The 25,056-nt window shown below is 39.9% G+C and overlaps 2 protein-coding genes across 2 annotated transcripts; one reads left to right on the forward strand and one right to left on the reverse strand.

Moving 5' to 3' along the window:
- Positions 1-715: 715 nt before the first annotated feature.
- tbx22 (T-box transcription factor 22) lies at positions 716-5,933 on the reverse strand. Its single transcript, XM_085906000.1, has 8 exons — positions 5,720-5,933; positions 5,325-5,523; positions 4,289-4,390; positions 3,815-3,989; positions 2,350-2,514; positions 1,651-1,715; positions 1,329-1,414; positions 716-1,242 (listed from the first exon to the last, which is right to left on the reverse strand). The coding sequence occupies exons 1-8, from the start codon at positions 5,931-5,933 to the stop codon at positions 716-718; spliced, it is 1,533 nt and encodes a 510-aa protein (XP_085762126.1).
- A 13,946-nt stretch (positions 5,934-19,879) lies between these two features.
- Positions 19,880-24,545, forward strand: LOC147061211 (integral membrane protein 2A-like). Its single transcript, XM_085938904.1, has 6 exons — positions 19,880-20,191; positions 20,442-20,579; positions 21,673-21,858; positions 21,949-22,059; positions 22,548-22,692; positions 23,373-24,545. Exons 1-6 carry the CDS (start codon positions 20,126-20,128, stop codon positions 23,465-23,467), a joined length of 741 nt encoding a protein of 246 aa, XP_085795030.1. The 5' UTR covers positions 19,880-20,125; the 3' UTR covers positions 23,468-24,545.
- The last annotated feature ends 511 nt before the right edge of the window (positions 24,546-25,056 follow it).

Genomic DNA, 25,056 nt, shown 5'->3' on the forward strand with positions numbered 1-25,056 from the left:
CTTATAGCATAGACTAATGTGTCAGTCAGATTATCCATCCATGCAACCATTTTCTGAACCGCTTAGTCCCCACGGGGGTCGCAGGCGTGCTGGGGCCTATCCCAGCGGTCATCGGCCAGTAGGCGGGGGACACCCTGAACCGGTTGCCAGCCAATTACAAAGCACACAGAGACGAACAACCATCCGCACTCGCACTCACACCTAGGGGCAATTCGGAGCGCTCAATCGGCTGACCAAGCATGTTTTTGGGATGTGGGAGGAAACCGGAGTGCCCGGAGGAAACCCTCGCGGGCTCAGGGAGAACATGCAAACTCCACACAGGGAGGGCCGAAGGTGGGATCGAACCGGCACCCTCCTAACTGTGAGGCGGACGTGTTAACCAGGGCACCACCGAGCCGACGGTCAGATCATTTCTCTGGTTAATTACAGTGAACAGGTGTAAAGTTTTGTTTGTGAATTCATACAGTGAGGAGGGATTTCTTTAAGATTTATTTTTTTGTTGCTTTATGTTTGATCGTTTGTTTGGTTGTTCGTTTGTTTTTGTTGTTAGCATCACAGTAATAGTGTTCAATCTTCTTTTTAAATAAAAATAATCCCTTCAGTGACAGCTCTGTCTTGACTCCTTCTGATGTTCAGTCTTTGGTCTGGTTTTTTTCCCCCCGAGTGCTGTACCATACTTTGCTTTGGCTTGTTACTCTCCTTGAGCCGGAGATGGTCAAAGACGGTGGTTGGCGGCCAGATGCCAAGAAGGTTGCTGCAGAAGAGCCTCTGTGTTGTCTTCGGCTAGTTTGGTGTGTTGGGATATAGTTGCGAGTTGAGGGTTCAAAGGGAAGCTATAATGGTAAACACAATATGGGCCAACACTTTCTGACAGATGAGGCATTAAAGAAGAAGCAGCTCTTTGAGGGCTGAGAGGGCTGGGGAAGGGTATCAAGCATGGGGGGCTTGATCGAGAGAGATCTGGATCTCGACAGTTGGGAGGTTTCTTTCCCTGAAGCATAGAGAAGAGTGAGGGGTCTTTTAGTGGAGACACTGGCGGCAGGCATCTGAATCTGTCTGCTCCCATGGCGGAGAAGGCTCTGCTGGCCAATGAGGGGCTGGTCGAAGTTTTTCCGTAGTAAGGCAATGTAAGAGTGTGAAGAGCAGTGTCCTGGCAGGAGAGCGAAAGAAGGGATGATGAAGATGAGAGGGGCAGGAGACTCTTCAGCGGGGAAGCGGTGCCGGTTGGGGACCCCAAGCTCCCTGTTGACAGGTGCCAAACATATCTGAATAAAAACAGCCTTGAAGGACAGACCAGAAGAAATCTTTTAAGCTGCAGTCGTGGATACCTTGTAGATGAATGGCAAATGGTTTGAAGTCCAAACTGAGTGGGGACCTCCAAGGGTAAGACTCCAGTAAACCATCCAACACTCCCCTATCCACACAAAGACAAACACATAAAAGCTATAGAAATAGGGGAAATCCTAATACCAGGTATTTAAATGTTGGCTGTGGGAGGTGTGACATTCTGCAGTGCCCATGCCAACTTTATTTAAGGGTTTTATGTCGTGTCACGTTTCGGCGCTTCAACTTAACGCCTCTCTTGGGCCCAGTAGTGGAGTCTTTTCTGCAACTATAACACGTGTTGATGTTATGTGAGGCTTTCTGTACCTATTTCTTCCTGGATCCCTGAAGCCCTTGGCAAACGGGTTCCTGTCAATCTTCAGTTTTGTGATCTTGCCCAGACATGAAGAGAAGATGTGTTAGTTTGAATAAATTGTAGCTAAGCAACAAGATCACTATTACAGCAACATACTAAGTGGCAGGGTAGCCCAACCGATGGACAACATCTCCCACCAGCCCCCAGAGGGATCTGTCGTTTCATATATGGTTCTCAGGGATATTTTTTTTCACCGCTTTAATAGGCTCTGGACCCTAACTGGCCACCCCGCTCTTTAGTTTCTGTAATAATATCAAAGCGATCGTAAAAGTGAATCCTGGTGGCGGACATTTGTTACTGAAGGAAAATAACCAACGTTAGGGTCGACAGGGACACACGCGCAAATACACACACTCCCGATGAGCAAACGGCGCCACTGAAATCCAGGACATTTTATGATGTTACGACATGGACGTGGGCCTCATGACCTTCAAGATGTGCAGATTAAAACTTGGTAAGGTCAGATAAACCAGAGCTGCTGACTGAATCAGCACTATAATCACTGGACATCTGCTTTTGGAATCTATTTGGCACGGGTAGGACGGGGATTTTTTTTTTTTTTTCTTCAAATTGTGAGTCAAACTGGGTTGCATCAAATTTTCGATTTAATTACTCTGCAGACCATTTGAGCAATTGAATCTAGCTGTTACCTGTTGATTTTGATAGGCTGTGACGGTGGTGAACTCGGTTTCTGGGAAGGAGAAGCTGAACACTCCCTCGGCCGGCAACGACTGGATCTGGGACAAATCCATCCTCGGGTCATGCTGGATGATGTGCACACGTGGCTTGTACTTATGCATGGACTGTAGAATTATCTGGATCAAAAGAAGGTGCTATCATTCAGTAGCTCTGATTTCTGTAACTTAAACAAGACACGCAAATAAGAACATGCAGATCTAATAGTATACTTATGGTATAACAATGTTTAAAAAAATTGCGGAAAAAAATACCCCTCCTTTCTGAAAAATTAAAGTGATGTCATTTTAGACACGGGAAATGAGGCAAATAGAAAAGTGAAGGAAGACAGACAACTTGCTTTTTCATAACAGAAAAAGCGAAATCATTCATCAGCATTCAACTCTGTTAAAGAGTACGACAATAGTCATTTGCGTAGACAAGTATTGCTGATTGTCAACACATACGTCAAACTTTGCTGCAAATAATAAATTCATATGTAAATTAAAAATCCTCTGAGAATATATATATTTGATGATGTTGTTGGCCATTTAAGTTGGTTGAATTTCCAAACCGCAGTCCTACCAAAGAAAATAATAAATTATGAGCTTATTCAGGGCTCTGATCGTTTTAGGACAATAGTTTTAAAATTAAGAACAATGTTATGTTTATGATTTCGAGTTTGAAAATTTTGAAAGTTAAATTAAAAATCTAAAAACCAATAAATAATAAATGTATTAATTAAATGTCTAATTGAAAATGAAACTTTCTAACTTCCACTGTAACAAATCTTTAAGTTGAATCATTACACATGTGGAAATTTCCACAAATTGCATTTGTTTGATTGTTGTATAATTTTGAAATGCTACCAATTGCCTAATTTTATCTTTGCTCATTTATTGTTATCTTGAGATGTCATTTTGCATTAGAATTCAAAATCAATGAATCTTCTTTTTATTATTATTTTTTTAAATCCTACATTAAGGAGCCACACATTAAAAAATGAGAGACCAATTTCTTAATTAAGAAAATATAAGGAACAGTTCTCCGGCCATTTCAGCCATCAACACAAAAATCTACATTTTGAATTGGTCGATATAAAATCTCAATACTAATGAAATGAAACATTTTGGAGCTTTTATTTTTCAAATGAAGGGTTGCAATGACGTGTTACTTTCTACAACTAATATACCTTCCTAACTTTTTTTTACATTAATTTGGTAAGAATTGGCTAATTAAGATCATGTGGAAAAAAAATACTCTTTCTTTCGCTGTTTTGATTTTAAATATTAGAGGGTGGTTAGGAATCCCAAATTCTAGTCTCTGCCCATAAAGTACACAAAAAAAAAAGAAACCAGACTTAGACTCATTTCTATTTGAGCCAGTAGGTTGCTTCCTAGATGTCTGATCTCTGTGTTATTTGGGTCACAGTTTACTTACATGTCCCTTGTCGTCCATCTCGTTGTTGGTGAGTTTTACTCGGTCAAAGCTGATCACCTGACGCATCCACGTCTCGCCCGCACACGGTGAGTCCGCGTGCACATAGAGCCTTGGTGAGATGCAAGAATGGTCTGTGTTTCCAGCCACCATCCACTGCGAGCTGTGATAAACATACCTAAGGGGTGCATATCATCATTTTATATTTATATCTGTTTCTATATAAACACATTCAGGATTGCCATGTCGAAGTACTGAACTGTTGCGAGACTCATTTTTCTCTGCAGTGACTGTCTCTAATATAACATGTCGATTTCTTACTTGCATGCATTAATATATGGAAAAAAATTAACATCCTTTTTTGCTCACACGCTCATCCGTGCACGCACGCACGCACGCACGCACAAGCGCGCGCACACAGATACCCACTCGCAATTGAACAGTTAATAATATAACGTCAAATATAAACAAACACACCTATAACGTTTAGAGTCTACGGGCATGATGTCCATTGCGATGTAATACTGCTGGCATGGGTCCAGATTCCGCACTTTGACGCGAACGGATGGAAACATTCTCCTGGTGTGAGGGAAAAATGCAATATGCAATTGTAGACACACAATATGCAATTTATACACACACACACGTATATGTATATATATATGTATATATATATGTATATATATATGTATATATATATATATATATATATATATATATATATATATATATATATATATATATACGCATATATACACACACACACACATACATACGCACTTTTCTTCTTTCCTGGGTGTTTCTTTTCGCTCTGGGTGTTACGACCAAAATTCAGATCAAACGTTCAGGTCGGGGGCCCTGTGTGGGACATCAGCACTCCCCAGATTTATGAGCTGTTTTCTCGGTAATTAAATTAACGGAACCCAGGTTTCAGTTAGGTAAAGCTTTAACTCATTTCAGCGGAAATAAAAGTCTGGAGAACTGTATAGATGACGTTCGTATTGTAGACTATAGTTCGAATATGCATTTGATAAAATATAATACATAGAAAAATAATTACAAGTGAGTGAATTTGAAATTAAATTTAATATGACCTGAAATTAAATTTAATATGACCTCAACTCATAAGCCTTATACATTTTCCAAAGACAGTTGTTTTACTTAACGACTTGCATCATCAATTTATATAGGCTATATTTGCGTTATGCTCTTTAAATTCTATTTCAAACGCGATAGAATTACGCATTAAACCTGCAAAATATTTCTCGTGATCACTTGACGCCATTTAGTGTGACTTGTCAACCCCCCCCCCCCCCCACCCCACCCCCTTTCCCTTTTTATTTTTAAGCAGACGCACTGTTCAATATATTACCCGAGAAATTGTTACATATTGTATTATAATTATTTTGGGGTTCATGTCTCTAACATGTTGACATATCATTTTTGGCAAATAGTGTAGGTTCGTGCGCTTTCTTATAGGCCAATGACTTTTTATTTATCAAAAGCTGATTACCTTCCAGCTTTGGTGATGATCATTTCGGTTCCGATCTCAAAGAATCTCTTCCAGAGCTCTGAGCCCTGCAGCTCAACCCGCACCTCTCTCTGCGGAGTGCATTCATTCTCTTTGGGCTTGCTCGATAACACCGCCGATTCGGCCTCCGTGACCTGAAAATCTTCTTTTTGGGTCTGGGTGAGCGGGCACTCAGTCGATCCTGCAAGCGAAACCATTTTCTCCTTTATCACGCCTTTTACTCTTTAAGTTACTTGACAAATATTTTCGTAATGCCATTAGCAATTAGGATATTTGAAAGTATATTTAAAAGATGACCTTTTTGAAATAATCGTCCTATTTCAGTTTTAAGTAAATCATTTTAGAAAAATCCATTCTAAATTTTAGATGTTCCTCACCAGAGAAGATGCTCGCGTCAGTGTCGGTGTGTCCACGTGAACTTGAGACGTGTTCCTCCGACACTTTCAATCTCTTGCAGGGTTTCCCCACCAGCGCTTCGACGGAAAAGGCGTGCGCTTTGGAGCTTAGACCTTGCATTTTGGCGGACGACATCCGTCGAGGTTTGTCCAAACCTTGACTTTGCACCCACCGGCTTTTCTTATCCCGATTCATTCAGAAGCCATATAGCAGAACCTTGGCACCGCAAGGAGCTGCTATCCCCTTTTGCTTCGGTTCCTTGTCGCTTGGTAATTAATCCGATTCCTTTCCATGTGTTCGTCAAGATGTTCCCCTGCATCCGAATGAGTCCCTGATTGTTGACACGCCTCCCCTTGCTCACTACATTATCCCCTTCACCACTTCATTCGTTTCAGAGGTATCCTTTCCCTCTCCCTTCGTGCGTCACAGAGGAGAGAGGGAGGGGAGATCCAGCGCGCGTTCCTCCTACTGCGTTTCAAATTATTATTCGGTCTTCTCAATTGAGATAAATGGAAAATGACGAATCATAGGCATCATATGAATTTTATCATGCAATTACATTTGGGTCATCTTTCCAAAGTCCAACAATCACCAAATGGTATTCTCATGTTGATTTTGTATTTTTTTTCTCTTGAATAATGCTGTAATTGAAGGCGAATTTTAATTCTATATAAATCGCTTCAAATCAAACCAGTTATTCTCTTCCGTCAAGGCGTGCGCAGTTTTTGGTATTGCAAAGTTTTTTTTTTTCCCCCCGCAGACTACTTTGAAGCCGTAGTCATGAGTGCGTTTCATTGAATTAATTTCCCCGATGTATTTTATTTTGCCTAATCATATTTAATGTTTTCCCGTTGCTTTTAAGGCGCATATGCATAAATACAGAGACCATTTCGGTGCATTAATGGTTAATTAGAGGTAAAAATATTTTCGTCTATTTAATCAGACCATATGGAAGGTGAAATATCACCCCATTTCTTTTGAAGCAAACATTTTCTATTTATTGATTTGAAAACTTTCTTCCAAGTCGCCTCTTTGTGCTCGTTTTTGTCGTGTAAAGTTCGGATTCATTTTTTCCCCCTCTTTGGCGGCGACCGGTGATTTTGTGCGCCAGTCTGGTTCTCATAAATGCGGAGATCAGATGAAGTTTGGTGCACTAGGGGAACTGGGCCGTAATGACAGCTCGGGATTATTACATTACTGCTCAACATGAAATAGATCCGCTTTACACAAATAAAAGTCGGCGCGGGCACTATTTAAAATGTTTTAAATCCCAAGATATAATTGCTCTGAGGAGAAAACAAATGAGCGCTGTGTTTACAGCACGGTTGGTTTGGTTAGTGATGGAAATCTCTGACAACAGCCGGGAAATGGAGAACTATGACCAACAGAAATCACATGTTCTCTGTCATCATAACCCTGTTTCGGACCGCAGCTTGGATTTATGTTTATTCTCTCAAGTTTGTCATTTGCTTTCAAAGTGCATCCCAATAAACCTGCGGTCTATACGGGAAACGTGCAAGTAGAAATAACTTTGCACATGCCTTTCATGAATAAAGAGCCAATACGACAAATTGCCTGTAGCTCATATTTTGGGGAGATATTGTCATCTAAACGGGCCATTGTGAGATGATGTAGTATCAATTGAATGATGGCAGGCATTCATCACAGACAGGAAGATTCTTGTGGTTGTTTTATGATTCTCGATTCAGCACCAATCTGAATTTGTCGCATTCAGGGATGCTTGGGGGCACATGTTTCCTCTTATTAAGCACAACAAAGTGGGGAAGCATGAGACTCAAATCTAATTTAACACGGGCCTCAGGTTGTCATTAATGCTGAAGTGACTTAAAGAGCAATGCGCTCACTATTTGTTTTGCATCGTCAAACCGACGAGTAGTTACTCATCGGTTTTACACACTGTGTAAATCAACATGGCAGAATGGCTATTGCGTTAAACACGTGTCCCCTGAAAGAAATTAAAGGAGTTACACAAGTAATTTATTACATTGAATTTTATGTCATGAGCAAATGAATTATTTCTACCTCGTAAGTGGTGTTTAGTGATTTCTTAATGCTTTGCTATGATTTGCAATATTTTAGGGCAGTGGTCCCCCAACCCACGAGCTACGGACCGGTACCGGATCAAGAAAGAATAAATAACTTGCATTATTCTACTCCTTGGTGATGTGTACGATATGTTGCTCATGTTATGTTGTTGGCACGATGTTATGAGGATGCTGCAAGTAAAGTTGCATAAAATACACAGTGGATTCACGTTTATTATTATATTATACTGTGGTGTTCGCATACAGAATTTCCCTATGGAACGGGTGTGTTGGGATGGTGGTGTTTGTGGTAACTCACTTCTGTTGTTCTTCTGCTATACGATTTGCTGGAAAGACGTTTAGGATTGTGGTTCTGATTGTTGTTTTGCAGAAATAGGATTGTAGTTCAAACACGGACAATTTTTGCAAAGAAAATGTCTATAAACAATGTGCAGTCTGTGATTATTTGATTTATTGATGCTTTCGACATTTGATTCTGATTTTCTTGAATCGTTTTTGGACGTTTTTTCTGCAAAAATGGTGACGTCATCAAACACCAGTTCGTCAAAATATTGTCTGACTAATAATAATAATAATAATAATAAATTATATCTATAACGCACTTTATATTCGGAGGAATCTCAAAGTGCTACATGGCAAGTAAAAAACAAGAATAAAAAGCAAGGACAAGTATAAAACAACTGGACAACAGCCAGGATATAAAAACAGGAATTACAGAAATGCCAAAGTAAAGAGGTGAGTTTTAAGTCCGGTTTTGAAAGAGTCAGTAGATTGGGGTGTTCGTAGGTGGTCGGGGAGGGAGTTCCACAGTGTGGGGGCTGCATGGCAGAAGGCCCGGTCGCCCATGGTGCGCAGCTTGGTGTTCGGGACGTGGAGAAGGTGAGAATTGGATGAGCGGAGGCTTCGGGTGGCAGATTTGGGGGCAAGGAGTTCTTTGAGGTATGGGGGAGCATGTCCGAGGATGCACTGGTGAGTGAGGAGGGCGATCTTATAATTTATTCGAAATTTGATGGGGAGCCAGTGCAGAGAACGGAGGATGGGTGTGATGTGGTCGCTTTTCCGCACCCTCATCAGGATCCTAGCAGCGCTGTTTTGGATGTACTGGAGCCTCTGGAGGCTCTTGCTAGGGATCCCGATGAGGAGTGCGTTACAGTAGTCTAGCCTGGACTAATCCGGTCCGTGGTGCTAAAAACTTTTTTAGGGTATGTCTTTGGGAATTTTCAGTTTTCCCTGAACAACCACAATTGTGGAGTCAAACGTCATTGATGTTGGAAAGATCGCTGGTCTTTGAATGGTTTGAGGTCAGGGCTCTCACGTTCGCCCATGCAACCCAAACTCTGTTAGTTTTGTGCACACTTGAGGGACAGTAATGTTAGAAAGGAACGGGCACTGTTCCCTCAAAGTTGAAAGCGGTAATTACCGGAAAAATATTGGTAAGATTTAGGTTTCAGAGGGGACTCACCATGATTCATGACCTCTACACATTGAGGTGGACGTACTAACTAGTTGACCACCATACAATTGATTTTATTTCCAATCTGTAGATTATTCCATTTCCAGTCAGCTCTCAACATTCATATTTTAGCAGTCTCAATGGGCTGTTCTGAAGTGTCAGTTCAGGATAAAATCCAACTATAAAGGTGTAAAAAAGTATCAAAAGTTACATTTGTAACAAAATTGCAGGTGTCTTTTTTTGTCTATACGGTTTGCTTTGACATTTATGCAAACACAGTCAATAAATGAGTATTGTTACGAGAGTGAATTTACTTGATTCACTTGCGTGTCTCTGCTTATGAGCTGGTGCCCAGCAGTAATCACAAGCAAACTGGCACCCACAGCAGGCATCTTTCTCCACTTTTAGCGAGGACATGCACACCAAAATAAAGCGTGAATGTGAGTATATAAACAGGCGTGTCTGTCTGTTGCTAAGTGCTGAGTGGATGTGACGGGACCTCCTGATGGTTTGTTTTAACTTAGGTCCTGATGCTGAGCTGTTAGTATGTGTTTGTGTGTCGGCGAGTGTGAGGGTTATTCTGGGCATGGGCTGCCGGAGCGGATGCCCGCTCGCTGCCAAATGTCAAACTTCCAGCAGCCGTCAGCTGTGAAATATGCGGAGTGTTTGAGTGTGCATGTACACTTAGTGTATTGTGGCAATAATGACACATGTGTCTATGTTGGACATAAAGTTTCTGACTTTCTCCTATTCCTTTTTGAACATGTGAACTATGCTCAAGTATGGAAAAAAAAAATACTTTTTTTATATATATAATTAAAAAAAAATATATATATATATATATATATATATATATATATATACACGTGTGTGCGGGCGGGCGTGCATATGTTTATGCGTTCAGATGCAATCAATCAATCCATCACTTCAAACTCATCTGGTGCACACTCAATATGCTGTTCTCATTGTTTTCAACAGCTGTTCCTTTAGCCAAGTGTTTGTTATTCACTCTGGCACTCGGTCATTTTGAGACAGTATGCCAAAACCTCCAGAGTAGATTTGGAAGAATGATGAAATCAAGAGGAGAATGCATGTAGTAAAAGCTTGCTACATGACTGATTAGGGTGACAAATTCTTCTGACCTTGGCATTTCATCAGTTGCATGCATGTGTGTAATGTCCCATCTGTAACTCATAAACTCTCTCCTATCCCTTCCTTGCTGATCCAGCTGTCTGCACAATTTCTTGACACAATGCAGTAGTACTACAGTAATGGGGGAGTTAGTGTAAGCTGTTGTCATTTGGTGGACACAGAGGTTCATTGACCCTTGATTTTCTGTGAAAAATTGTCAAATGCTCAGGTCTATTAACCTCTTACTTGGGGAAAAATCTTCTTGACTGCTGCGTAATTATAAAGAAATCAGCAGGAACTAAATATCAAAAAAACTTCCTGCTTTGTTGATGTGTTGGTGAAAATGTTTGCCCATGCATCCTGAAGTCATAGAATCTGGACGCAAGTAACAACATGACTTCAAAGTGTTTGATAGTTTGCATACTTTATTTTAAAATGTTGCGTGTATTACAATTGCTATTTCTTTTTTTCCTTGATTCCCCATTGTCTCGGGAACTTATTATATTCTGTTTTTTGATTGGCTAAACTGGCCTTCCAGTTAGGGTCGCACCTGCTTCGACAAAACATTTAACAATGTATTATTTGTTTTCGCTGATTAATATAAGTGGTGTGCATCCCAATGTTTTCATAATTTTATTGTTGCTGGATCTTTGGCAATAAATATGAGTTCTTGTCAACATGACAAATGTTTTAGAACCGCAGCATAGCGTATCATTCGATATCCAAAGAGCCATGAAAAAAAATCACAAGGTTTCCGTTACTTCAATTGAGCAATCACTTTTTTTTTTGGTCTTTCAACCACATGGAAATATTAAATGCCTGCCATAGTCTTTTAATATGACTACACTGTTTTTACTTTTTAGTTCTTTGAAGACTCTTCAGATTTATGGTTTAGTTTAATTTTGGGAGAATGACCAAGAATTGCAGTAGTCATCCTCTCTAGAGACTTTTGATGTATATTTAATGTACAACCTCTGTGCTCCAACGACAGGCCTGTGGGCTGGCAGAGTTCGGCTAGCCTTGTACTACCTTTCCTCTTCCCACACTTTGGGGAGATTTAATGGCTCATATGCCAGGGCAACCAGCCTTTTACTAGTTGTGTGTGTCTGCCTCTCCTTGGCTGAAGGAATAAGGAGTGACGAGGGTAAGAGGAAAAGAGGAGAAGAACCTTTCTGCCAAGGCGCAGGCGCTTCTCTCACCGCAAGTGTGTTGTGAATTATCAGAACCCTCTTTTGTCTCTTTTTCCTAAGCCTTTTCTTTGGCCTTGCTCACCCTCCCCTCACCCTATTGGAGATCAGCGTCCGTCCGCAACAGTTTCTCATCCTAATCCCGGCTGGATGTTTTTCTCTTTTGTTTGGATTGCTAATTATTTTTGAAGAAAATGGCTTTTTTTCTTTCTTTTCCCCTTTCTAACTGCATGGCACTAACTACGTGGTAAACGATTGTGGTTCAAAGAAACGAAAACAGACGTAATTGGTAATGAAAGTCAGACTCGGCATCTCACTCGAGAGGCTTCTTGTTCTCGGCTCCTGCTGGTGAAGGCTAAGACGGTCTGTTTTGTCAACCCGGACTCTAATGCAAACGGGCACGAGGCTTTGGCAAGTTGGGAATAGATCCCTGGGACCGTGTAACTACCAGGACTTTCTTCCAGATGAATGTGAGTGGGTGGAAAAGTAATTCACAGAGTGTTAGAGTGTAATTTGCTAATATCATAATGAAAAGATAGTACTCTCTATGATTTTTGGATGAAGTCGTAATTCCCAACAAGGCTGCCACCCGTAATGTAAACACACTGTTAGCAGACTGAAGCAGGATTTGGAAGAGCTATTTTTCATGCACGCTTAGCAGACTTAGTGATAATTTAGGAGGAAATCCATAGTTTTTGTGTGTGGCAGGAAGTTGTTGTCGAACGTACTGTCACATACGTCTTGGTATGTTTTTCTACCACTGAAGGCAATAATTCGGCACCCTTTTTTTTTTATTGTAGCATCACCGCAGTGGAGGGAAATTATTTTTAGATTGCTCTGATAAATGATGGGTTTCATATATCTCCATGTGGCTGGGTGGAGAAGTGAAAATTTAGGAGAATAGAAAGCCAGTGGAGCCACAAACTCTTTCAAAACAACATGTGAAAAATCAGCAGTTCTTCGACAGTTAGCTTGTCATTTTTATTTGACTCTTCAAATGGTCACGGCGGTTGTCTTTCAGGCCTGGCCTGCTTGGATTGGCTTTTGGCAGCAAGACACAGGCCTGGCCCCGGTTAGCACACTTATTATCATCATCACCATACACTGTAATTCTCATGTCAATCATAGCTAGGAGCAAAGCAGACCCGAGGTGAGATGAGCTGCTTAGAAGGGGCCACTGTCTGAGGTGAAGGGCTGGGAGGGGCAGGGGCTTCCCTCTGAATACTTCCAGCAGGCCCTAATCAAAACTTTCATTGCTGGGTCTCTCTAAAATGGGATTATAGGGTATGATTTGTTTGATACAGGGACAGTCTGAGCTGAGTCTGAGCTGGAATGGGTGTTTTGCAAGTAAGAGTGACCTCTAACGAAAAGTTGAACTGTCAAAAAGTGGAAAGTCTGGGTTACAATTTAGATGGTGTGGACTAAGCATAGAAAGGGAATTGGGAAATATATACCAACCATATAGAAAGAATTTGTCAGATTTTTTGAACGAGCAGTATCAGTTTTCAGGGAACCATATCTGGTGACTTAAAATTATGGTTATACAAATGTGATTTTTTTTTTTGCATTCAATCAGTAAAATACTTGCCCGTATTGTTATTATATTTTAAGAGAATTTAAAAGGTCTTCCCTAAGATTTTTTTCATTCAAAGGTATTTTGATGAGTGCCTTATAAAGGCTAAAATGATATAAATCGAACATTCAAATGGATCATTACAGTATGAATTTCAGCGAGCTAAAAACAATTAGCAGTCTAGTCTGAGAAACCTGCACATCAAGCGATACGGAATAAACCGATTGAACTTCTAAGCAGTGTGTGGAGTTCAATGACAGCTTTTTGTGAGTCTCTGAGACAGACGGACGGACAGACGGACGGAACGATTGATCGATTAATCGATCGATCTCAATCTGTGTGCTTCTGTATCTAATTGCTGGCTCCTGAATTTCCCCTCGGGATCAATAAAGTATCTTTTTATCGATGTGTATGAGACTGAATGGTGTTCTAAAGAAATCCAGGAAAGTAATCCTCACAGCACCTTAGCTCTTGTCCAGGTGAGCGAGAGAGCGATGCAGCATGTAGGTAACAGCATCCTCCACCCCTACCTTCTCCCGATACGCAAATTGTAGAAGGTCGAGAGCATGTGGTACCTGAGGCCTGAGGTAGTGAAACAGCAATCGCTCCAAAGTCTTCATCACAGTCAGCGCAACTGGCATGAAGTCATTCGTGGTTTCTTTGGGACACGGACAATGCACAATGTCTTCCACAGCTGAGGCACAACACCCATTTTCAGACTCAGGTTGAAGATGTGCTGTAGCTTCAGCAGACCAGGAGATACATTTGAATTTATTTCTGTCCACATTCTTGTTGCATATAGCTTAAAGTATTTCTGATTCTCGATAGCCCTTGAGGAAAAACTTTCAAAGATTAAAGAAATGTCAATTTTAACAAAAGCATGCTATTTCAATCAAAAGCACAGTTGTTGTCTTTTTTGCCAAAGCACAGTGAAATAGAAACTCTCTAATACTCTGACACACTCACACACACACACACACACACACACACACACACACACACACACACACACACACACACACACACGCACGCGCACACACACACACACACACACACACACACACACACACACACATAAAGGCATGCATGCGCATACACAGCTTGCCTGCCCACATGTGGTTTGTATCCATGATGCCTGAATGTCTTGTGGTTTGCTCTCTATCAGGACTTTAAAAAATGATTTATGTATTAGTGGCTCCCTGCCTTTATTGAGATAATGAACCTTTCTGTCAGTGTTAATAAAGAGATGCACTATCAGTCTGGAAACACTGCACACACTAATGGATTACTGTCATGCTAAACAATAACATATCCTGCAAAAATGGCTGGGAGTGTTTATGTTCTGTTATTTTGGAGTAAAGACATGAAATAAACTGCTAAACCTTTCTTTTGAGTCAAACTAACGCTTAGGCCCCTCCATTAATCATATTTCATAAAATGTTGCCTGTCTGAAGATGAGGAATTGAAGATGGGAATAAAAAGAGCGACACATGAGCACTCTGGCAATAAACTGCGTTTATGTGACATCATTTTGTCTCCTTCTGGATCCAATCAGACCATCCTCCGACCACTAATGGCACCTGATAGATTAATGACTGGAGAGATAGAGAGAGAAAGAGCGAGAGAGGGAGAGAGAGAAAGAGCGAGAGAGAGTGAGTGTGTGTCTGTCTGTGTGTGACTTTTGACTGTGTGTCGGTGTGTCTGTGGGGGTCCGTAGAAGGTCTGTAATCAAACTGCTTGCAAATTAGCGCTCCATAACTACATCCTGACCAGGTCTTAGACTTCTGAAAGGCAGGAAAGTCTTCACAGACAATCAAGCAAGCACATATGTACACATACTGCGTGCACAAGCAGGCTATCACTTTCTTTCATCGCATCATATTTGTCCTCTTTTGTAAAATAGTGAATTTTGACCTGGTGAGAAGTAACTGTGGTGGTAAAGATGTCACATAAATGTAGTCACACGTGCATTGGAATGCTTTATCAAGGAAATTCTTTTTCAAGTTGTTTTGGGCCACATGTGTGAAATATATGTTGTGTGGTCTTTTAATAGTAATATTTGAAATAATACGAATAAAACCACTGATTGTTGATAGTAGTTCATAATAATAATTATCATTATTCTATTATACTATTGATTTTATATTATTATTATTTATATTATTATTATCATTATTATTATATACATACAGACATCCGTATGTCCGTCCATCCATCCATCCATCCATCCATCCATCCATCCATCCATCCATCCATCCATCCATCCATCCATCCATCCATCCATCCATCCATCCATCCATCCATTTCATACATACATACATACATACATACATACATACATACATACATACATACATACATACATACATAGCCAACAAACAATAAAATTTTCTTTACATATACTGTATTATCATGTAATGAACTAAACTCATTTGTCGCCATGTGACATGGCAAATTTTCAGAAGTTGGACTCTTCTCTTGCTTGATTGCATGAAACCGGACAGGTCAACATGTTTCCTTTCCGGATTTGCTCATTTCCTGAGTCTCAACTAGCTTATAGCCGTATCTCGACTTTTTGCGATGCGCCACGTGTGCTGGCTATTCACTCATTTGAGACTAATTTAGGAACGACTTCACACAAACATCCAGAAAGCCGCTGTAACTGAATCCTGATCTGCGTGCTGACATCCTGCCCTTCCGACCACCAGCACCAGTACTCCTTCAATGTGGGACTATTACGTTTCCTGAGGGGTGTCAAGCATTGAGGATAAAACTTAAAGTAGAAGACATGCAGAGCGAAGGTAGTTTTAGAAGCCGATACTTACAGGAAAGACTCATTTGTCACCCTTGTCTGAGAGCCATATGTGACAACCCAGACTCCGTATGTGCGGTATGGATCATGTAAGTGTGATACAGGGAGGTTTGTCTTTGAAGGAGCATCACTATTCGGCACCACATGTGGACAAAGATCCGTTCCCCTTCTGAGTCTCCTGCTCTCAGCATCTCCTCCCAAAAAACACATGGACCTTATAGTGGTTCCACATGAAGAAATGTCAGCCATTTTATTAAGCAGAAAACACTACTGAACAATTTGGCCCATGTTAATCTTTTAGTATGTTCTCGTGTCTTCATCAGACACATTCAGGCTCACATGTCTAATAATAAAATGGATGTGTGTGTGGGTGTGTGTGTGTGTGTGTGTGTGTGTGTCTGTGTGTGTCTGGGGTGTGTGTGTCTGTGTGTGTGAGCGTGAGTGTGTTTGTTTGCGTGGTGAGTAATGTCATGGCCAATATCATCTTTTTTCACACACAGCAGCAGAGTTTCGTGGTTTGCTGACAAAGCACGCATGGAGCTTTTGTGTGTGCTGGTGCATACACGTGCAAAACCAGATGTCTGGTGAATTTGATTTTTAGTGGACATTTCCTACACGTCACAGGGAAATGTTGGCATTCTGTACACACTGCATTGTGTGCACAAAAATGTAAATATTTTGGGTTTGGTCTGAAGAGGATAAAAAAAAATCTACCTAAAATGTCAGGTAGATCGATGGGGAGTGTAATCTGCTGTTTATTAGACGAAAACTCCTTCAAGCACCAGGCAGTGTCTGGTCTTGTCACTTCTCTGTGTCACTCCTTTCCATCCTTCTTCCATTTTCTCATCAATTCAACCACCTTTTTCTCTTGCCTTCCTCTGTTGTGTGGGGTGCTGACAAGCCATCAGGATTAAATTGTAAGAGGATACACATATAAAGACAGTCGGTCTGATTTTAATTAAATTGTAAGAGGACACACGTATCCAGATAGTTGGTCTGATTTTGATTTAAATCCCTCTCTGCTCACACCAAAATAAACAAATCTGATTTGATCTAATGAGCGATTTGACCCCACCCAAGCTGCTTGAGAAACGGGTTGGCCGATAATTGTTAATGTTAAAAATCTTCTATCAATTCAAAGATCCTGTTCGTTAAGGTCAATAACAAGGACATCTCAACCATGGACTCCGTGATTTTGAAGGAACTAATTTAACCCTTGTGTACGTACACGTGTATATTTTCAACATTTTAATCATGGAATCCATAGCAGTGACATCTTTGGTATCACCCATAACCTTAAAGTGGACATCAACCCACAAATTGGCTCTACAAAAAATATGTTGTATGTGCCCTCACTAATCTAATCACGGCATTCTGATTAATATTGCATTTGTGGAATACAAGTTGAGCAACATTTTTCTACCTCCTAGACAGCGGCAATTTTGCCGCTTGCTGTCGGCTGAAAATGACATCATCAGCTTCAGAAAACTGGTGAGTTATGATTGGTTGTGACCTGAGACTGGCAATTGTGATTTCCTTTTCAATCGACAGCAAGTGGCAAAAAGGCTGGTAATTGAGATGGAAGATAAATAAAAAAATAAAAAAATAAAAAAAAATACAGGTGGAGTTTGCCTGTTTAATTCGTATCCCACAGACGAAACATTAATCAGAACACAAAACACAGATTATCTTTGTGTGTAGGCTGTTTTGATTTTTTTTTTTTTACATTTTTTATGTTTTACTATTACTGTTAATGTTGGAGCTTTGTCTAGCTGTGTGTGTGTGTGTGTGTGTGTGTGTGTGTGTGTGTGTGTGTGTGTGTGTGTGTGTGTGTGTGCATGCAAGCGTGTGTGCGAGTGTGTCCATGAGTACATGTGTGGGCAAGTTCTCAGATCAAACACAGCGTAAGACGAGCCCATAAACAAGGCTTCGGGACCATTTAGGATTATTGGCGAAAGTGGTAGGGGCTAAGAGGAGAAGGACTTGGGTACAAAAATCAGCTGGTCTGTTTATGTACCTTTCAGTGGTGATTACCGGTCCAATCTGTCTGTTTAACAGAGGAAATATCATAGCTTGGTGGAGTGCGTGTGTTCGTGGGAGATTCTGATGCTTGCATTTTATATAAGAACTGGAGAGATGCCACACTTTTGCAAGGAATTAGAACGTCGGTGGAGCAATAAGTGTTTATTTATTCATACGTACAAGCCTAACTAAACCCAGAGAGTGTAAACAGAGGACCACCACAGACTAGGGAATCGAGTATGTGTCAGACATATACATACTGTAGTGCCATGACTCGAGCCAGTGCAGTGAAAGCTGTTTCTTTGGGCAGCAAGAATACTAACTGGCAAGTCATGGCCAGGAGACGGCACTTTGGCCAGGTCAGTTTACAGAGTGGCGTAGGCCCGGAGATGAATAGGGAGTATTATGCTCACCAAGTGGTTGTTTAGATTCATTAAAGTGCACAATTAACTCTTTTTTTGTTTGTTGCTGTTGCGTACATTGCTGCTTTAGTTAAACAGAATGGATAAATAGTAGTTGTAAAAAGTAGTAAACAACACAATGTATGGATGCTGTGTCACTCAAATGGATTTATGTGTATCTACAGTATTCATTTCAGTTCTATATTTTATTCTATATAAGAAGAATATTTGTGTGATTGTTTGTTTGTTTGCTTGTTTTAATGTCTGCAACAACAAATAGTGGGATTAAAAGTAAAAGTGCATGCTCAGATAGGGGGAAAAAAACATCCACAGTCGAGCAACTATCCTCTGTTATGAAAGGGAAAAACACAATGAGTCAAAAAAACAAAAAACAATTGATAAGTTTGTTTTATCAGCATCTTGATACTTTTATCATATATTTTATAAATGTGTAGAAATTTGTGTAGAATGGCAGTAGAACAAATGAAGCAGAAAATTGTCAATACGATTATCACATGATTTTTTAATTTAATATTAAAATAATTAATACTTTGTGCACCCAATTTCAAGAACATCGTGGCCTAGTCGCCAGTCAGCAGATTGTCCACGAACTGAAAAGTCTGATCTACTCTTCCGAGTCATATGTCATTGTGTGCTCTTCACCCATCTTGCCTCCAGTACAGTTAAAATAGTTTTACTATGGCTGGATGTGAATGTTTGATGGTGGCCGGATGTATTCTTTGTGGGCACTTTGAGAGCGTGAAAGGAAAGTGGGCGTCATATATATCTCATCATCATCATTATTATTATTAATCCTAATTTTTAATAGCAGATTGACAGTTATTCTACTGTCATGTGTAGCAATCCCGAATAAAATACAAAATAAATAATAATAATAATAATAATAAATAAATAAATAAATAAATAAATAAATAAATAAATAAATAAATAAATAAATACTGGCATTCTTTCTGCCATTTTAATGTTGAAAATGAATTTAGAATGAAATTGGAAATTATTTAGAGTGTAGCTGAGTAGACACATTTAATTATTAACTGATGAACATCGACGCAAATGACTTTGGCTCACAGCAGAGTAACTGTTGAAGTTTCGGTGAAGTTATAAACATAACTTGGTTGAACAAATTGATTGAAAGAAACATTTTGCTCAATGACATATTCACGTAAACATCCAGGAGCTTCACATGCATTGCAGACAAGCTTTCTGCAGTTCTCTGTAATTATTCCTTTCTATAATTACTTTAGGTCTTCTAATGAAAAATCTGCGCCTTATGTCAATTGAGAAACACTGCGAGTGTCTTGTACATTGTTGTCATTTTATGGGTTAAACGTTTTTCATTGGAAACCACGAGGAGGCGCCAAAAACAACAAAAACATTTAAACTCATATTAATATACATAAAACGCAACGGGCGTGGCGACTGATAACACTTTGTTGTTCAGCTACCAGCATGACGAATACTGTTCTAATTAGCAACAGAGTGCTTGTACGTACGTTCATTATTCATTATGAAATCAGAAAGTGAAAGAGAATCAGAAGCTGCCATTTTTAATCCCAGCGAGCCTCCCACGGCCACCGGAAGTGCTGCATATTAGGCTGAGGCTGCAAAGTGCGTCACAGAACAGAGCTTGTGAAAATTAACACTCCAGCCCAAGAGTCCGGCACCGATACCAACGCATATTTACTTATTCTTTTTTTGGAATACAACGTGTTTGTGGCGCAATGGTGAAGATCGCTTTCAACCCGGCTCTGGCGCAGAAAGCTCTCGTCAAGGAGCCCGTTGTGAAGGTGAGCGACAGTGTGTGCGTAGAAGTAACTGTTAGCAGGCCTGATCGTACTCGGTCCGTTGCATTTCCACCCTGTGCAAACAGTAGTTAGTTGCAAACACATTTGCACCCGATGCATCGCGTACGTTCCGTGAAGATGACGCTGAATTCTATGACGAATGTGACGCTGTGTTTTCTGATTCACGTCTGTGTGTGCGATGAATAACCTACGTGCATCTTTTCCGTTTGCGTGTGTGCGTGTATGTGTGTAGGACCCCGAGCTCGCTACTGCTCCGGTGGGCATCGCTGGCTCCACAGGTCGTTGTTTGGTCACTCTGCTGGGCATTGCCTTCATCCTCAGTGGACTCATCGTCGGGGGTGCATGCCTCTATCGCTATTTCACTCCCAAGGTAAATCTAATCTCTATCTATCTATCTATCTATCTATCTATCTATCTATCTATCTATCTATCTATCTATCTATCTATCTATCTATCTATCTATCTATCTTCATAATTTACACTTAAATTCTTTCCCACTCGATGGCAGGAGGTACGGTTGGGCATGGATCTACCCGTTTATTATTTAAGTGCATTTATTTTGATTGTTTTTGTTGAATGTACCGTCATTTGCCAATGTAAATTGTGTGCCTGGGCTCATTAAAGGATAAGAAACAGACTTGCTTGCATAAAAAGCCTCTGCTCAGTTAATTGTGTTTTGGCTCCCCCTGGCTGCTCATTATGAAGGCATAAAGCTACAGTTAAGAGACAATTTTACTAAAATAAAGTTTTACATATTTGAGAATAAAGTAGTACATTTTCTAGATTAAAATCGAAAAAAAAAAAAAGTTTTGTTTATTTACGAGCCCCTTTGGTTGGTGGCCTGTGCAACGTTGGAGCGAGTCTGCCTAAACCACCAGTGGACCTGTATATTTATGATATAGTATGACGTTTCAAATTAATAAATATTTCCTATTTAGGGTTTTCAGTCAGTATTATTTAAGCCTTAAAGACTTCCTTCTGTGTTGTTACTTTATTCACACGTCTATATTTTTCCACATTCTGTATTTAATGTTTAACAATTTCTGGTCTTTATATATTGTTCCAGTTATTACTTATAAAAGGATTTAACTTGATGCTCAAATGTGTGCAGCATGGAATAAAGATGATGATCAATTTAAGTGTGGATAAAACTCAAACTGTATTATCTTCTGTTATATGTTCTGTAAAGCGTTTTTTACAGTGACAACTGTTATGAAAACGCTATAAACATACGTAAACATGTACAGCTGGGTAATGCTCGTACAACCTAGCCAAACGGGAAAACTGTCCTTCTGTGCTCGTCACAGGAGCGGATTTTTGCAATCACGTCTTTAATGTCAACAAAACAATTCCCTGCTGCTCTTCCACTTGGATAATGTGGGCTAAAAAGTCAAGTCAAAATTCTGCTGCAGCCCATTTGTTCCCCTTGAGAGATGAAGTTTGCTCTTGCCTGTGTCGTTTAGAGGCTGTATCATGGCGCCATGCAGTTCAGCGACATCTCAACCATTGGCGATGCAGAGAGGCAGCCTTACTATCTCCCCCGGGTGGAGGAAGAAGTGGAGATTACTGACAGCATGGCTGTCATCAGCGTCCCACCTCCCCGTTTCAGGTCCGGAGACCCCGCTTACATCCTCCATGACTTCAACAGGGTGAGCGAGAGATACAAGTCATGCAGGGAAGGTGCCTGAGCTGGATTTTTGATATCCATCTGATACATGCCTGTGCTTTTGTGCGAGCAGAAGCTTACAGCATATCTGGATTTGACTCTGAAGACTTGCTTCGTAATTCCCCTAAACACTTCGGTGGTGCTGCCTCCTCAAGATCTCATTGATCTCTTCTCACAGCTGATGGTGAGTTTGATGGGAAACAAAAAATGGTAGTAAACTCCATTGACTGCCCCATAATAATAATTTTAAAAAAATCTTGCGAAAATCCAGGGATTTAAAATAATAATTGTGTTGTATTTTCAAAAAAAGCCAAATCATGTAGTTGTATTTTTTTAATGTTATTGAATTTTTATTTTATTTATTTTATTTTTTTTACAAATAAGAATAAAAATATCATAAGGATAATTTCTCTGATTCTTCTCTAGTAGGATACGTATTGGTCATATTTTTTTGTAACATGTATTGCACATTTCAAACGGTACCAAACATAGATTTGATCAATTCAAAATTATATCGGAGACTTCAAAAAATTACAATTTAATAATTTGTTCCACTCGTAGTGCCAACTTGATTACCTTCAGTTATTGTTTGGGCATTTGTAGTTTTATTTAAAAGAAAAGTTGTGTAATGCTGTGATGCAATTAAACCAAATTCCTGTGATTCTGTCCCAGTCCGGCTCGTACCGTAGCTACCTGGTGCAAGAGGACCTTGTGGTGACCGAGCGCATTGAGGACATCAAGCCTCTGGGCTCCTACATCCGGAGACTGTGCGCTGGCAAAGAAACCTACAAAATGGAGCGTCGTGCCAGCCTCCCAGGTCTGAATGTGATCTTTTTTTTTTCCAGAGTTAAGAAAGCATGTTTTTTTTTTTTCTAACAAGGTTACTTATACTTTCAGCAGTTTTATATTTATTCATGCTCTTTTGTTGATTGTAGAAAAGTCACAATAGTATTGTCCATTATTGAGGAGTTGTATAAAATAATACCCAACGGTCATAAGCAGCATCCTAAACGTGATGAGATGTTCTCTCATGGGGCAAACGGCTTTCATTTTTTTTGCCATGCGGCTTGAAAGAGGCTATAGGCAGATGCAGATGCAGACACACACACGCACACCATGTGTGGTGAAATAAAAACAATGTGGGACAACATTAGCATTACAGGCTATAGTACTGAGAGGTGTACAGCACAGTTAAATTCTTTTAGCAAACAGGATCAAGACAAAAAAAATGAGCAGCAGACTTAGAGAATTGGGAGGAAGGAAGTTGGAATATCGGATTAAATCGTCATTAAAAACTTGACCTACCACTGTCCGTTGCATGGTAATATTTTTGACAATATGTAATATATACGGAGATTTGTACGACTTGTTAGGGAAACAAAGTTCTGTCGGGTACCAGCTCTGTGAATGAGGATCTACTATGTTAGCATGCCTAAACCTCTTCGTCTGAAGGTGACATGAGAAATAAAAAAGCATGAACTTTGTCATGTCTTCCAGGTGGAGGCATCCAGAAGCGCTCAGCAGAGGAGTGCTTCACCTTTCATCATTTTGAAAACAGATTCGTCACTGAGACTCGGATCTGCAAGGCTTGATGGGAGCGTTGTTCGAGTGCGATAGTGATAACCTGAGCGACGGAGGCAGAGAGATGGTGGGAGTAGGTGACAAAGGGAATAGGCTTCAGCTGAAACGTTAACAGTTGTATTTAAGTGCATCTCCAGAATTGGTTTGCATTCTTTGCTTTAACCCTCAGTGATGTGTTTTAGTCTCCTTTGCTACATTTCCTTAAACCTTTAATGGTCTTAGATTTCAACTATTAACCCACCGTCTTGTGCAAAAAACAAAAAAAAAAAACAGACCTGCGTCCTCCAGTTAACTGAGGATTTACAAAGCATTTGTTTCCTGTTTTTAGTTTCTGTAGCTGCCTTCAAACTCCTTGTTGTTATTCTTCTGTATTTCAACATCTGTATTACAGCCGACCTGTATGTTAATTGGCCTACTGTCGCACACAGTTGTAAAGTTACTCGTATACTTATGAGATGTAAAGTATACCATTGTGGGTTTTGTCATGTTGTAGTATGATAGCACACATTACCCTTGGACATGTTCCAGTGTCTTTACATAGAAGCACAAATCCAGAAGGCACGTCCCTGATGTCTCCGCTGGCCTGCTGTCGTAGAATGTTTATTTCATGATAACATACCTGAGAACAGTGTAGGTTCATACATGACCTGTGTGTTTAACCTCATTTGTGTTTTAAAAATCCCCAATGTTACAACATATATTTTGTTCTGGTAATAATCTGAAATGTAAATCTCTTTGGAAAGAAATCCTTGGGTATGGTCCAATTTTTCAAAAATCACATTTATTTTGAATTTCTTGAAGATATAAATATTCTTTTCATAAGTGCCCCAGTGGTCCCGACTACTAATGGGATTATTACATGACTTCTGTCCAGAAAGACACTCAAACGTGAAGGGTATTTGGAAATGTTTGGGCTTTTTTTTTTTTTTTTTTTCCCCTTTCAAACAATATATGATTATTGAGCCACGTGTACAGCCATTTAACAGATCTCACTTTGTTTGGTGATTAAAGCTGAATTTAACTTTCGTTTCATGTGTTTGCTCGTCATCATTTTCCAAATAAAAGAAGCGTTTTGGAAAGTGACAATAACCATTTCATTACCCTCTTAACAATCATTAGTTATAGACTGCAGAATTATTGGGCACATTGTATTTTTGAGGAATAATTTTGTTTTTGAATAACAACTACTGATCTTGGTCAACCAAAATGGTAATTAACTTTAAACTTTAATATGCAAGACAATAAAAATGAGATTCTGGCTTTCTTGGTAAAATTTCAGTGTGCTAATTATTAGGCAACTATTAGTGTGCAGAATTATTACGCGACTAAAGTAAAAATAGAAGATTTCCCAACTCACTTGCTTATTTTCGTTTGTTAAAGTGAGAATAATAATCAACTCAAAATTTACAAATTTACATTTAAAAAAAAAAAATCTTGTGTCCTGTCTAGCCACTCTTCTTTTTAATAACAGATATAAGACTTGCATCCATAGAGTCTGTCAGCTTCTTGATCTGTTGTCGATTAACGTTTTGTGCCGCAACAATCAACAAACTTTTCCTTCCACGTAAATCTCCAGTTTAGGAAGGGTCCGCAAGTTCTC

The sequence above is a fragment of the Syngnathus leptorhynchus genome, chromosome 2 (assembly GCF_054491065.1).
Source record: "Syngnathus leptorhynchus isolate UIUO chromosome 2, UIUO_Slep, whole genome shotgun sequence".
NCBI lineage: Eukaryota > Metazoa > Chordata > Actinopteri > Syngnathiformes > Syngnathidae > Syngnathus > Syngnathus leptorhynchus.

What these genes read in the sequence shown, in the direction of transcription:
- tbx22 (XM_085906000.1), bottom strand. Translation starts at nt 5,933, where the DNA reads ATGAATCGGGATAAGAAAAGCCGGTGGGTGCAAAGTCAAGGTTTGGAC. An exon ending in AGGGATCCAGGAAGAAATAG is followed by an intron (nt 1,415 to 1,650) that starts GTACAGAAAGCC and finishes TTGTGTGGATAG; the next exon opens with GGGAGTGTTGGATGGTTTAC. An exon ending in ATTTGCCATTCATCTACAAG is followed by an intron (nt 1,243 to 1,328) that starts GTATCCACGACT and finishes ACCTGTCAACAG; the next exon opens with GGAGCTTGGGGTCCCCAACC.
- LOC147061211 (XM_085938904.1), top strand. Translation starts at nt 20,126, where the DNA reads ATGGTGAAGATCGCTTTCAACCCGGCTCTGGCGCAGAAAGCTCTCGTC. An exon ending in ATCTCTTCTCACAGCTGATG is followed by an intron (nt 22,060 to 22,547) that starts GTGAGTTTGATG and finishes ATTCTGTCCCAG; the next exon opens with TCCGGCTCGTACCGTAGCTA. An exon ending in GCGTCGTGCCAGCCTCCCAG is followed by an intron (nt 22,693 to 23,372) that starts GTCTGAATGTGA and finishes CATGTCTTCCAG; the next exon opens with GTGGAGGCATCCAGAAGCGC.